General features: G+C 38.2%; 1 protein-coding gene across 2 annotated transcripts in view; it reads right to left on the minus strand.

Annotated features, from left to right (window-relative positions):
• DMD (dystrophin) overlaps positions 1-15,891 on the minus strand; it is a 1,914,059-nt gene that overhangs the window by 1,690,981 nt on the left and 207,187 nt on the right. For both annotated transcript variants that reach the window (XM_054720874.1, XM_028129748.2), the window contains exon 7: positions 5,790-5,940. In XM_054720874.1, coding sequence (XP_054576849.1) covers positions 5,790-5,940 — 151 coding nt within the window. The remainder of the gene's footprint in view (positions 1-5,789; positions 5,941-15,891) is intronic.

Raw genomic sequence — 15,891 nt, forward strand, 5'->3', positions numbered from 1 at the left:
GTTTCTTATAATTTTCTGGGTACATGCCTTTTACTTCCTTGGTTAAATTTATTCCTAGGTATTTTTTGATGCAATTGTAAATGGAATTGTTTTCTTATTTTTCCTTTCTGATAGTTCATTATTGGTGTATAAAAATGCAACCAATTTTTGGATATTTATTTTGTATACTGCTATTTTACTGAATTTATCAGTTCTAGTAGTTTTTGTGTGGAATATTTGGGTTCTCTATATATGGTATCATGTCATTTGCAAATAATGACATGCAAACTTCTTCCTTTCCAATTTGGATGCCTTTTATTTCTTCTTGTCTGATTGCTGTGACTAAGATTTCTAGTACTGTTGAATAAGAATGGTGAAAGTGGATATCCCTGTCTTATTCCTGATCTTAAGGGAAATTATTTTAGTTTTCCTCTATTTTGTGTGATGTTAGCTATGAATTTTTCATATATGAGTTTTGCCTATATTTTTAAAAACCAACCTTAGCTTCCCAATTGCCCAGTGTCAGAGTTTACTACTTTGAGCTCTTTGTTCATTCCCTAAATCTAGTCCTATTGGTTCTGTTGTTGATTTCTAAAATGTGCCTTATACGCATTAACAATTTTCAGTGGCACTGCCTTCATTCAGGATGTTTGTACTTTCTACAATATCTTCCTAACATGTCCTCTGGCCTCCTGTTCATCTGTGTTCTTATTTATCTTGCAAGATATATCTTCCTAAAGATTAAGATAAATTTTCCTAAATCACTACTCTCTTCAGTTTAATGTCTTACCAATAATGGGCCCCTATTACAGAGTAACTCCAAATGCCTGAATCTTGAGTTCAGGACCCTCCATGATGAGACTGTGGACCTCTATCACTAAGCATAGTACAACACATGACTTAGGCAAATGATATAACAACATTTCCTCACTTCATTTCTTTTGTCCAAAGAAATCACTACTTTCAACATATTCTCAAGCCATTACTACATTCAGCCTTGTATAATCACTTGTTTTTTGTGTCTTTAATGAATGCATTAGAATGTGAGCTTCTTGACGAAGATTCCATATATGGTAGACCTGTATTCTTAAAAGCCCCAATTGTGCTTTTATAATAATTTGTTCAGTGATATAGAATAGAATACAATGGAATTAAATGAAATGTCAAATCCTTTAGTGGGATTACATCTAAACTATACCCATTACATGAAAATCTAGATCATTTTAAAAGTCAGCAGAAGAGGATATTTCAGTCTTAGCAACCCAAATCTTTGAGATTAACTAAACTTCAAGGAAAGGATAGATGACTGAACTCTTAAGAAGTAACATAGACCATCAACTGAAGTCAGAATATAGTGCACATGTCCATTTATATCTGAAAATTCTAATAGCCTGCATGGTAAGGACTTTGCTGATGCTGTCATTAAGCTAATGGAGCTAAGTAAAAAATCTAAATCTCTCAAAAGAACTGGAAACATAGCTAGTAAACTAAGCTTTAAACATCATTTCAGTCAGACTGTGATATGAGACAAATGATTCCTCAGTCAAATATTTTTTATTAAAATACCCTCCAAAATAGCAAACTTCATTTTCATTAATGAATGTTCAAGCCCACAATAGACTTTTGCTCAATAATGTTGTCACTTCAAGGGAAATCTTTTCATTTCTTATCAACATAACTAATAAAGTCTGTCTTTAAGACAGAAATAACCAAGCAATTATTTCTGATATGTTCTTTCACAAAGGGAACAAGAGGCTCAATTTGTTCACTCTCCAGAGAATCACTTTTGAGTGACTCATATCTAGGTAAAGCTTTAAATTCTGTCCCCAAAGCAACAGCTATGAAGAATGAATGGGTTCTTCCAAATTTTTCAGAAAATTGGAACTTTTTCTAGTTACCCAGAGTTATCAGTTTGGCTAGATTTAATAGTAACTACCAATATAGGATTGATTGCTTTACCTTGCCTAATTGGCAAATTCAGCAAAAGTGATTTATCTTCATGGCATTTCCCAGTGGTTCAATTTCTAGCCTGCCTTCGAATAAAATGCTGTTGATATTAAGTTAGCAAAGGATCTTATCACAGAACATAGAGAAGCATATCTGTAATATTCATGGTATATTTCTGAAATTTGCAAACATTTTTATTTTGAGAAAGAGAGAGAGAAAGAGAGAGTACACACCCATGTGAGCCCTCTGATCTGAGCAGAATTTATTCTTTTTCCCAGGAACAAACTTGTATTTTTTTCTTTACTTTTGTCATCTGTAATAATCTCTTAGGGAAAAAATTAGGATGATGCAAGGATTAATATCAAACTACACAAAGCTATAAAAACACCCTAAATGCTATATTAGGTGAGAAGTGTGGTTATGCAGCAGAGTGGGGTGGCTTTTTTGACTACTCCAAAGTTACTGTTGCATTTTGTTGTCAGAAGGAAATATTTTTTTTTTATTTTTATTCACTTAAAATTCTTGGGAATAAAAGCTGAAAAGTAGATCAATATCTATTTTAATAAGGCTGTATATTAAATTCAGTTACCTAAAGAAAGAAATTTTATCTTGTTTTGTAAATCATGGCAAGACTAACAAAAAGTTCACTACTTATAATGTAAACTTTAAGAAACTATACATAGTTCACATTTAAATACATTTAACACCTTTATAAATTGATTGCTAAATCATTTTCTTCTCACTATAATTAATTCCAGTAACACAAAGAGTATTATCAATTGGCAGGCTTTCTCTTGGCTGTGTTTTCTCATTGTCTTAATTTTATGAAAAATAATCAATCCTGAAGTGGGTTTACAAGTAAACAGTTAAAGGTGTAAGTTGGCCTCAATTTCTGAATCAGCAAACCTATTCCTTCTGTTTATTTTTATGCTCTTAAATGAATAAGTCCTGGATGTACAAGATTATACAGTCAACTTGCATATTATTCTGTTGCTTTTTGTTTCAAATTATTCTCTTCAAAGCGATTTCATACTAATCAGAAATGGCACATTTTCAAATAATAGAATCTATTCAAATTTTATGACAGTATCAGTCAAATATTGTCCATTCTATTCATTCTATATCTTCCAGAGGAAAGTACAAATCACTTCAGGTAATTGTCAGATTTGAAGAACCTGGATGGCCCTAACCTTAATAGAGTCTGTTCAGTTTCAAACTAAAACTTTTCTCCATAGTTGCCCTAAGTCATGCCATTCTTCTGCCATGTCTCTTTTAGAGTCTTTCTTACTAGTTTCATTCTTAGACTCCAGGCATCCAGTGCCAACACCCTTCCTCCTGATATTAAATGATACTGGCCTTAGTCTTGCCCTTTCCTGAAATGCCCCACGGTCCCAAACTAATGGAAACATTAAAATTATGACTGGAAGAAACACTAGAAGCCAACTGGCTCACTTTTCTTTCCAAAGTGAAGAGATGGAAAACCTGAGAGATTAAGTCATTTCTAAAAAGCACACTTTTATTTAGTGGTAAGGCTGGGATAGTATTATGGCTTCCAGAATGGGAAGACTGTCATACGTTCCTCCCTAAATAGGCGATGAGTCACAGACTTAGGTGTAAATAGTTTATTCAGGAAGTGATCTCAGGAGACAATATGAGAGGGTGGAAATGTGAGACAGGTTACCCCATGAACATCTGGGATCCAGTCTTGCTGGGAAACTTCTGAGAGATTGTGGGAATTGAGAGGCACTTTGGAAAGGATTCTGGGGTGTTTATCCATCATATCCCATCTCTTGTTGTTAATGGCAGCTTGGACAACACTAACTCCATTTCCTGCCTAGCCTCAAACTGGCTGACTCTCTCCCGCAGCCAGCAAGTGCCCTTAGAGAAGCCACTGGTGTATACAGAAACTGCATGCAACTGCCAGTGAAGCCCAAAGAAAAAACTGCAGGCTCAGAGTCTATCAGAGGAAGGCAGGGTCCACACAGGAGAAGAGGTCCAATTCAAGATCTAGCACTGTATCTAACTTCTTTTTTTTTAATTTCTTTATTGATTAAGGTATTACATATATGTCCTTATTCCTCCATTACCCGCCCCCAACCTCCCCACTCATGCCCTCAACCCCTGTTGTCTGTGTCCATTGGTTAGGCTTATATGCATGCATACAAATCCTTTGGTTGATATATGTGAAAGTCATCCTTTTTTCCCCATCCCTAATGTCATTACCTTGTTCAGGTTCACATCCCTTCTTACTTGGATTGTTGCAACACCTTCCTAATTAGTTTCTTTTTTAATTTCTTTATTGATTAAGGTATTACATATGTGTCCTTATCCCCCCATAACAACCACCCCACTCATGCCCTCACCCCCCTGGTGTCTGTGTCCATTGGTTAGGCTTATATGAATGCATACAAACCTTTAGTTGATCTCTCTCCCTTATCCCCACCCTCCCCTACCTTCCCTCTGAGGTTTGACGGTCTGATCGATGCTTCTCTGCCTCTGGATCTGTTTTTCTTCATCAGTTTATGTTGTTCACTATATTCCATAAATGAGTGAGATCATGTGTATCTAACTTATTTATTTATTTATTTATTTAAAATTTTATTTTATTGTTTAAAGTATTGCACATAGTAGAACATATATCTCCTTCAGATGCTCAATTAAAATCTATGTGACAACTTAACCAATCTTAGTCACAACTTTAAATAAAAATTAAAATACAGTTGATAATTTTCTTCTTGTTAGAGTAGTAGATGGGGATCACCAGAGCTGTAGCTCTCCTTAAACTGCTTGATCTTAAACTTCTGTGGCCAAAAAACAGCTTTGGGGGCAGTATTAGCAAGGACCTGTCTCATGTGTCATTGAAACCCAAAGCTCATTAGAAAAGAGCGTGGGACTTGGAAAGAAATGTATCTTTTATCTGCACAGAAGAACTGTGAAGCTAGTTCTGACAATGTTATAAAAGGAGAGAATGAAGTTGGGTGAAATGCAGACTTAGGAGGTTTTAGTTGAAATAGAAGATATTTCCTTTAAAGGCCATAAATCTAAGAAACACGCATCACGAGTAAAGTTGTCAGATAAAATTCAAGATGCCCAGTAAATTCTGAATTTTAAATAAAGAATTAATAATCTGACACATACTTAACTAAAAACATCTTTATTGTTTATCTGGAATTCAAATGTAACTATACTTTCTCATATCATTTTTTGCTAAACCTTACAAACCAGATCCTGGGCCAATCATTAAGGTTCTTCTGTATGTATGTGTCCTGATGGACTGGACAAGGCCCAAAGTTAATGATTATAGAAGAACCCTCAAAATTTCAGATCAGAAACATTCTTATAGAAATCCTAATCACAGAAACAATAAATTATTTTTGGCAAGCAGGGAGCACAATTGAAAATATACAAATAAACTGGAGAAAGATAAGCAAGAAATATTAGATGGTGTGTTTTATAGGAAAGTAATGTTATAAAGGTTCACTTTTACATCAAACTTGGCCTGCTCCAAGAAATTATAAATTGAAGGGAAAAAAATGTTAAAAAAAAACTTGTCTTATTACTTAAATTTGCATTGCAGGTAATCCCTTCAGAGACTCTCTGCCAGGAAATTATATACACACATTGTTCTCTTCCAGGAATATGCTTTAATTTTCTTCTCAAATATGAAAAACCAAGTTATACTGTATTTGAAAAAATAAACATTTCAAAAAATATTAGGCAAAAATTATTTTAAAACTCTTCTTGATTGAAGTTTTAATTATTTCCTATCTGTAAAAAACAATGTATATACATGTGTACCTGATATACCTATACATAAAGAGTTAGTTTTCCAGTAGAAAGTAAATAGCATAACATATACTAACCTTATGTTGTTGTACTTGGCGTTTTAGGTCCTCAAGATCAGGTCCAAGAGTCTCTGTCTCCATTTTCCTTGTTCTCTCTTCTGTTTTTGTAAGCCAATCATTTAACTCTTTTAGTTGCTGATTCTGGAGATCCATTAGAACTTTATGTAAACTGAAAAATTGAAAGATGTCTATTATTATTGCTTCTGTAAAAGCAACTTTACTTACTATTATTAAATTTTTAACTAGGTAACAGTGTTGACATTAATAATTGATGGTGTATTCACATTGTTTGGCATTTGTTGGACATTAAGAAGGTAAGTAGAGTCCACAATCAACCATCTATGATGTTATTCTTTCTCTAATTTATTGCAGTTCACACATCCCAATTTTTAGAAAGTTTTATATAGGTAACTCAATGTGAAAATGGCTAAGTGAAGTAAGAGCCATCTTTGGAAACTGAGCTAGTAAATGTATCTTGGTATTCATTTGTTTATATTTCCATTATTTTAATACGTGGGGTGATTCAAGATAGCCACAAATTCTTTGTCACTCTTCCTGTCAAGAGATGGAGTCTATGTCCCATCCTTGTGAATATGAACTGCCCTAGTGATTTGTTTTGACCAATAGAATATGACAATGCACCAGTTGCATTTGTAGGCTATAAGATAGCAGGCAGCATTTAGACACTCTCTCTCAGAACCCAGCTGCCATGATGTGAGGAACAGCCTCAACTACTGAATGATGAGAGTCCATGCTGAAAGTGACTCAGGAAGATTAAACTGCTATCTTACAAGTTGAGCTTTCTTCTGAGTACAGTCCAATGAGTGACCCCAGCCATATCAAATCACAGAACAACAACCCTGCCCATATTCCTTATCTACAAAATCACGATGTAATGATAAAGTATGTGGTCAGCAACAAAGTTTGGGAATCATATGTTATGTATAAATAGATAAGTTAAATAATGTTTTCTCAAAGATATAGATAATAATGGGCTGGGTAATGAATTTAAAGTCCAAAGGCTTGGGTTTTCAGCCTGGCTATGTGCCCTAGAACCAAGTTCTTACACCTTCCCCATTAGAATTCAGCATCAGGGACATGGAATAAGATCTGGCTACTTCATGGTAAGGATGAAAATTAACATTGAGGTTATTTCAACCATTAATTCAACATAAATTTGAGACTCAAATGAGAAGTATTAATACCATTTTAAGGCAAATATTCTGTATGAAGGCACATGTAAAGCATTTCTGGAAACCATAGTATACTGAACACTGATCTTATAATACTGATAAGGAGGACACATAAAACCAGTTTCCAATTGTGGTTTTATTAACCAAGACTTTCAGTGGAATATCATGATGGAGAGACACATGCCTAGACTCTGGATGCCACCAAAAAGCTTTACTTTGAAGACAATAAGAGCCCCTTGGAGAAACAGCCTAGTAGCTGGCTTATTCATATGGCTCTGGCAGTCTTTCCAGAAAAAGAATAAAGTATTGTTTCCTGGGAGATGGCAAAGAAAGAACCTGAAAACATTTTGGGAACCTCAAACTTGAGGAATCCACCCAAATATATAGGTATTGCAGAAAAAGCCTGATGGCAACTGTGTGGCTTGTCTTCTTCACCCTGTGGGTTATTAAACTCAATCTGGAGAGTCCTTATGAGATTCCAGCAAAGCAGATTTTTAAAAACCTATATTAATCAGTTACTAATCTTGTTGTGTTTATACAAATAATCAGGCCAAATTGAAACTGGACTTAATGCAATCAATAGTCTAGATTTAGCTATCTTTGATAAAAATGAGGTTGTTAGCTCTGGCCGGTTGTACTCAGTGGTCAGTGTGTCCCCGTCTGTACACCTTCCATTCCCAGTCAAGGACACATACCTAGGTTGAAGGTTCGTTCCCCGGCCCAGGCCAGGGCACATGTGCAGGAGGCAAGTAATTGATGTCTCTCTCTCACATCGATGTTTCTCTCTCTCTCTTTCCTCCTCCCTCTCTCCCTTCCACTCTCTAAAGATCAATGGAAAAAAATATCCTTGAGTGAGAATTAATAAAACAAAACAAAATAAGGGTGATATTAGAGAAAAACTGTGTTTTGATAGAATCTATAATACTGGTACATAGATATGGATATTAGGCTCTAATTCAGTTAACTCTTCAAATTTTTATTTTTCACGTATAAACTGAATTGGATCCTGATTTTTCTAATTTTCTTATAAGAGAATGTTTTATTTTTCTCCCATATTTGACTTGAATTATTGAGAACTACTGATGGAGTAAAATCCATAGAGAATTTACTTGAGCACCCAATGACATCACCAGAGATATTAAACTCCAGACAAAGAGGATCTATCAGATTGTCACTACTTGATTTCATTCCAGCAAACTACTTGTATCTTAAAGTCTCTTCAACTGACAGTTTTACAAACTCAAAAAATAGTTTATAATTTGCTGTGTTCATTAACCTTTGTGGGGTTTCTCTATTCTCATAGACATGCACTTTATTTACCTAATTACTTTGCATACACAATATAGGTCTCACTCTGGAAGCCCATCTGCATCACTGTCTCCTGAAGTGAGACTCAATAATTTAACTAAACTGACTTATTTTCATGATTACTTAATTGAGTCAATGAAATATGAAGCAATCTATCAACTCTGCTTCCAGAATGTCAACCTTTATTATTTAAAAGGAGAGATTAAAGGGACCAAGGTTCTGCCACTTTGAAACTGCTTCCTCTTTCCTGCCCAAGAGATTCAGGTGGAAAGAATCTGCTTCAAAAGGGAGATCTTAGAATGTATCCCTTAGCCTAATTTGAATTAAGTAAACAAAAGTGCTTCAGTCAGGTGACACACCTTCATCCAGAGAAGCCCCTCCACCAACTTAATCTGGGGTACTAGATAGAATCCGCACCCTCTATCACCTGGTTTGTATCCTTCCTCAGACCTTTAGTTATTCTAATTCTCCTCTGCATTTTTATGCCATGCCTTTTTAACCTTCTTGTCAAATTTCTCACCTCTAGAATACAACAATTCCATATCAAGATGATGATACTTCAGGGATTCTGGCCCATCCCTACTTTGGAAGAATCAGCTAACCGCCTCTCTGTTCAGTCTCAAATTCTATTCCCTTGTCTCCCTTTGATCAGACAGGGAGAGACACTATGCAGGCAGGGACCATGACTCTTGTCAGCAGGAAGCAGTTACTGAAGACAGACCATCCTTCCTCATCACCCCTAAATGATGTCAGGGATGGAAGTCAGTGGGGGCGGGGGGGGGTGGATGAGACAGGCTAGTAAACCAGGACAAGTGGAACAGAGAAACTGAGACAGATAGTTAAAGGCCAAGAAGTTTACAGCCATCTAGTAAATCGCAAAATCGTAAAATCCTATCTTCGATAACTAAGCACACTTAAGAACAAATGGTTTATACTTCGCCCCAACCAGATGATAAATACCTTAAATCACCCTACTCAGGGAGATACCAGTAGATAACAGAATTCCAATTAGTGACATTTGTGCAAACCACACCTGAGGACATGTGAAGTTAAGGGAATAAATCTCATTTTAGTACATCAGCATAAAACATGAATATTCTATTGAGATCTTCCCCTAAGATCTCCCCAAAACTCTCAGCCTTTAAAACCCCTCAAACAAAGGTCCCAGAATGTGCTCTTCCTCAGAAGAGCACTCCCATACCTTTCCCTCCCTTCTTATTTCCCCAAAGGCATGCATCTCCTAAACTCTAAAAGATTGCACAAGGCTTGCAACCAGGGAGCAATGGGCAGAAGCAGCTCATCTCAGCTTACCCCCTGAACCTGTCTCCAAGGCCCCCTTTTCTCTGACTTCTTAGTGAGCCAAAGCTCAGCCTAGGCTCATTTCTCTGCCTAGTATCTCTCCCATTGCTTCTTCTCTCCTAGGCCTTTCCTTGTTTCACTGTCACCAACTTTAATAAACACCCTCTATAAATTAAAAACATATTTTTAAAAGTTTTTCCTCTTAAAACAAATATATCCATCTTCTTCTCTACAGCATTATCCACTCCCACCAATTGGTATACTGATATCTTGGGCCAGGGAAGAAACCAAAGACAATGGGTAGAATGGTTAGGGGCAATCAGGTAGGCAAGCAAGTAGTTAGGGGCAATCAGGCAGGCAGGCAAGTGGTTAGGGGCAATCAAGCAGGCAGGCAGAGGCTGTTAGGGGTGATCAGGCAGGCAAGCGAGTAGTTAGGGGTGATCAGGTATGCAGGCAAGTGGTTAGGGGTGATCAGACAGGCAGGTGAGCAGTTGGGGTCAATCAGGCAGGCAGGCAGAGTGATTAGGGGCGGTCAGGCAGGCAGGCAGGCGAGCAGTTAGGAGCCAGCAGTCCCGGATTGTGAGAGGTATGTCCAACTGTTGGTTTTGGCATGATCAGGCCTAAACCGGCAGTCAGATATCCCCAGAGGGGTCCTGGATTGCAAAAGGATTCAGGCCAGGCTGAGGGACATCCCCCCCATGCATGAATTTCGTGCACCAGGCCTCTAGTAGTAACATAATGAAGAAGCTGCATGGCTGGATGCAAAAGATTCAATACAATACATTATGTTAACCTTCCATTCAGTCTTTCTGATTAAATACTTACAAAGCAGATAAAGAAACTCACAGAGGTCATCACAAACCAAGGACAACTATTAAATACAGTGATTGGAAGACTGTTTAAATTGTCTCTAGTATGAATGGGGACTGTTGACACTCTGAAATTTATATTCATTCATATGGCAGTAAAAGCTCACTCTCAACTTCATTATGTCATTATATGACCTCTGGCACAGTTTCTGGCACATACTAGACTCATTCATGGTAAATATTTCTTGAATGAATAAGTGGCATCACTTAATTATCAATCAAACATAGGAAGGCAGAGTAAAAAATGCAACCATTTTCCCAGTCAGAAATACCAGAATTAAGATTATAAAAATGTCAACTTTCATTAAATGTGCTCCTGTTGAGCCAGCCTATTAATTTTATTTGAATCATTTTTTAGTCATAAATTCAAATGTCATTATCTTACCCCTTGTCAGATTGGCCACACTGTTTCTCAAACATGGAAGTAGCATTTTTTGGACCTTTCCCACTTCAGGACCTTCCTATTTGCTATCCTTTGCCACAACTATTTGCATGGCTGTTTTCTCCCTTCATTTAGGGCTCTCCTTCAGAGAAGCCTTTGCTATCCAACCATGTACACACAATAACACACACATTTCCTTTTCTAAATCTGTTCCCTGCCTTTTTTCCTTTTTATCATTTAATGCCATCTGATGATAGACATTTCTGTCTCCCCTCCATGCCCAGGTCAGAATGCAAGTTCAATAAGAGAGCCAGTTAGTCTGTTCACTGATGTTTTCCTGGTATCTAAAACAGTGCTGGGAACATGGTAGAGAAGAACTTTTAGAAGGATGAATGCATTATTAAACTTAATTTTGTAACTATCATTATTTACATTTGTGAAAAGGCATAGTTCCAAAAGAAATGCTACTTTCTACTCTCATTTCTATGAATCATGGAGATTTGGCTTTTCTGTTTATAATTTAAGCTAAGAGTCACATATTTTATACTAGAGGCCTGTTGCACGATATTCATGCAAGAATAGGCCTTTCTTCCCCTGGCTTCACTCCCAGCCACCTGGGAGCCAGCAAGTCCCCGCTTCTGTCCAAAGCACCACTCCTGTAGCTCCCTCCACTGTCCCCCCTCCCCAGCCCCTCCCAGCCGCTCCATGACTGCATATGCAAATTAACCCACCATCTTTGTTGGGTTAATTTGCATACTCACTCTGATTGGCTGTGGGCATAGCGGAGTTATGGTCAATTTACATGTTTGTCTATTATTAGGTAAGATTATTGGAACAAAGAGTGCCCATATACTTACTGCACATTTACAGAAAAAAAATTGTCATGGCCAACTATATCCATTTGAACCTGATCAAATTACTATCCTATCTAATAAAAGAGTAATATGCAAATTAATTATCACTCCGCTACGCCCACAAGCCACGCCCACCACCCATGCCCACCAGCCACGCCCACCAGCTAATCAGGAGCGAATATGCAAATAAACCCAACCAAGATGGCTATGGCCACAGAGAGCAGGAGGGAGGCTTGGGTTTCTCTGGCAATGGAGGAAGCCAAGCTTTCTGCCTGCCCTTGCCAGCCTAGGATTCCACTCAAGGCTACAAAATTTCAATGATAGAAGATACATAAATCCAAACAGAAATGGCGGCAGCCACGGAGCTGGAGAGAGCAGGAGGCTTGGGTTGCCCCTGGCGATGGAGGAAGCCAAGCTTTCTGCACACCCTGGCTGGCCCAGGCCTCTACTTAAGGCTACAAAGTTTCAATTATAGAAGATACATAAATCCCAACAGAAATGGCTGCTGCCACGGAGTGAGCAGGAGGCTTGGCTCCGCTCCAGGCTACAAAGTTTCAATTGTAGAAGATAAATAAACCCCAGATACCAGGGCCTCCACTGGGGTCGCCAGGGGGTGTGGTTGGCCTGAAAACCACCACAGGCCCCTCACCCAGGCCACCCCACATCCCAAGGGAACCCCCACCCTGTTCCGGGACATCCTTCAGGGCAAACTAGCCAGCCCCCACCCATGCATCAGGCCTCTATCCTATCTAATAAAATAGTAATATGCAGATTGACCATCACTGCAACACACAAGATGGCTGCCCCCATGTGGTCAAAGATCCTGCCCCCATGTGGACCAAGATGGCCACCACAAGATGGCCAGCAGGGGAGGGCAGTTGGGAGGGACAAAGCCTGCAAGGGAGGGCAGTTGGGGGTGATCAAGCCTGCAGGGGAGGGCAGTTAGGGGTGACCAAGCCAGCAGAGGAGGGAAGTTGGGGGTGACAAGGCCTGCAGGGAAGGGCAATTGGGAGGGACCCAGGCCTGCAGGGGAGAGCAGTTGGGGAGGACCAGGCCTGCAGGCGAGGGCAATTAGGGGTGACCAGGCCTACAGGGGAGGGCAGTTAGGGGCAAATAGGCTGGCAGGGGAGCAGTTAGGCATCAATCAGGTTGGCAGTGGAGTGTTTAGGGGGTGATCAGGCTAGCAGGCAGAAGCAGTTAGGGGCAATCAGGAAGGTAGGCAGGTGAGCAGTTGGGAGCCAGCAGTCCTGGATTGTGAGAGGGATGTCTGACTGCCCGTTTAGGCCCGATCCCGACAGACATCCCTCAAGGGGTCCCAGATTGGAGAGGGTGCAGGCTGGGCTGAGGGACACTCCCCCCATGCACGAATTTCGTGCACTGGGCCTCTAGTATGTTAATAACCACTGCTTATTAGGTCAGTAATTAATTGTCAGTACTCTCATATTGTCTCTATAATATATTTTTGCATGACAATCTTGCTATCCCATTAATCACCCATGAGAGATGACATCAACATTTGAGGACTGAATGAGACATCACCAGTACCATTTTTAGAGCTTGTAAGAAAGCAGTTAAAATGTTTGGCCCATCTCGGTGGATAGAAAAATAGTGAAAGAAGTTATTGAAAATAGTGCTCTACAAAGGAGTATGGATTTATAATTTTTAATATAATTATTTCAACTATATCAGTGCTTCTGAAACTTTAATGTGCTTTTAGCAATCAGCTGGGCTCTTGTTAAATTGCAGATTCTGATTCTGTAGATAAGAGTGAGCACCAAGATTGTGCATTTTTAACAAGTTTTCAGGTGATGTTGCTGTTGCTGGTCCTTGAAGCACCTTAATCTACAAGGAATTATCTTTTTAACATAATTGGAAAAATTAAAATATGAATTAATGCAACTATATAAACTCAAAAGTAAGCATTTGAAATTATATTGTTAAAAATGTTTATTGCACGGCTGGCGTGGCTCAGGGGTTGAGCCTCGACCTAGGAACCTGGAGGTCTCAGTTCGATTCCCGGTCAGTGCACATGCCCGGGGTGTGGGCTCCATCCTCAGTGTGGGGCGTGCAGGAGGCAGCCAATTAGTGATTCTCTCCTCTCTCTCTCTCTCTCCCTTCATTTCTGAAATCAATAAAAATATTTTTTAAAAATGTTTATTGCGACAAATTCATTTGAGGCACAAACTAAGGAAATTAATACAATTGTTTATCCATTCATTCATATATTCACATATGCAATATGTTTGTCATTTTACCTGAAACAAAACAATCTACCCATTTGTTCAGTACCACACTGTGCTCTAATCATTCTCACATGTTATCTGTTTTTGTTATCTCATTACAAGTTTGGAACAGACATTAAAAAAAAAAAAAGATGAGTCAGATTTGTTAGACAAATTTTTCTCTCCAAAGTGTTGATGGTGATTCACAATTATTTCCCATGCGATGACTTGTATTTTTACCAAGACACTATTCATATCTCTCCTCCTGCTGATGGAAACCAGAACATAACTTCAGTGGGCCTCCACACTGACTTACTTTCATTTTTTTCTTTTGCCATCACAAATGTTTCAGTTTCCCCCTGCATGTCCTAAACGCAATTACCAGAAAAGTGGATGGAACTTTCTGTGCTTATTTTATGACTTTATAGAAATATCATTAAATCTCTTTTGTTCTGTGCAGGTTACATTTTTCAATCAAATAATTAGTTCATTCATAGAGAAGACTCTTCTGTTGTCCCTACACCACTTGTCTTCTTATACTTCCACAGTTGGAAGTTTTGTCTTTTTCTTTCTCCGTCACCTCCCACATCCTGAAGTCTATTTTGCAGCATAACACGAAACAAAACAAAAATGATTTTGCCTACTCATCTTAAGGTTTCAAACTCAAACATGTCAACATTGTTTTGTTCTAATTATTGTATTTTAATTATGCAATCGGGCATTTAGTTCTTTCATTTAAATTTCATAAATATTGTTAAACAATTGACCAACAGCTACATGTTTCTGCTACAATACTTTGTGGCTAGAGATATCTTACAAACTTCTTTATTGTATAAGCTTTTACTTCATCATCAGTTCACATCCATGAAGATACCAGAATTAGAGAGGAAAGAAATTAATAAGGAAAGAATCAAAGGAGAATAGAATATAAACGAGAAAGAAAGGAAGGAAAAGCATCCTTATGTTTATTTTGTTACTTATATTTCTTTGAAATCATATTTCAAATGTTTCAATTGAAAAATTATAACTTTATTTTTTTTCTTTATTGATTAAGGTATTACATACAATATGTGTCCTTATCCTCCCATTGCCTCCCACCCCTCACTCATGCGCTCACCACCTGGTGTCTGTGTACATTGGTTCGGCTTATATGCATGCATACTACAAGTCCTTCGGTTGATCTCTCCCCCTTACCCCACCCTCCCCTACCTTCCCTCTGAGGTTTGACAGTCTGATAGATGTTTCTATGTCTCAGGATCTGCTTTTATTCATCAGTTTATGTTGTTCATTATATTCCACAACTGAGTGAGATCATGTGATATTTATCTTCCTCTGACTGGCTTATTTCACTTAGCATAATTTCTCCAGTTCCATCCATGCTGGAGAAATTCTTGCAAATGGTACAAATTCCTACAGAAGCATAGTATTCCATTGTGTAGATGTATCACAGTTTTTTAATCCACTCATGTGCTGATGGGCAATTAGGGTGTTTCCAAATCTTAGCTATTATAAATTGTGCTGCTATGAACATAGGGGTGCATATACACTTTCTGATTGGTGTTTCTAGTTTCTTGGGATATATTCCTAGAAGTGGGATCACTGGGTCAAATGGGAGTTCCATTTTCAGTTTTTTGAGAAAACTCCATACTGTTCTCCACAGTGGCTGCACCAGTCTGCATTCCCACCAGCAGTGAAGGAGGGTTCCTTTTACCCACATCCTCGCCAGCACTTGTCATTTATTGATTTGTTGATGATAGCCATTCTGGCAGGTGTGAGGTGGTACCTCATTGTTGTTTCGATTTGCATCTCTCAGATGATTAGTGACTTTGAGCATGCTTTCATATGTCTATTAGCCTTATGTCCTTTTTCTAAAAGTATCTATTTAGATCTGTTGACCAATTTTGATTGGGTCGTTTATCTCCCTTTTGTTAAGTTGTATGAGCTCCCTGTAAATGGAGATTAAAGTCTTATTGGTAATAATATTGGCAAATAT

This window comes from Eptesicus fuscus, chromosome 1 (genome assembly GCF_027574615.1).
Source record: "Eptesicus fuscus isolate TK198812 chromosome 1, DD_ASM_mEF_20220401, whole genome shotgun sequence".
NCBI lineage: Eukaryota > Metazoa > Chordata > Mammalia > Chiroptera > Vespertilionidae > Eptesicus > Eptesicus fuscus.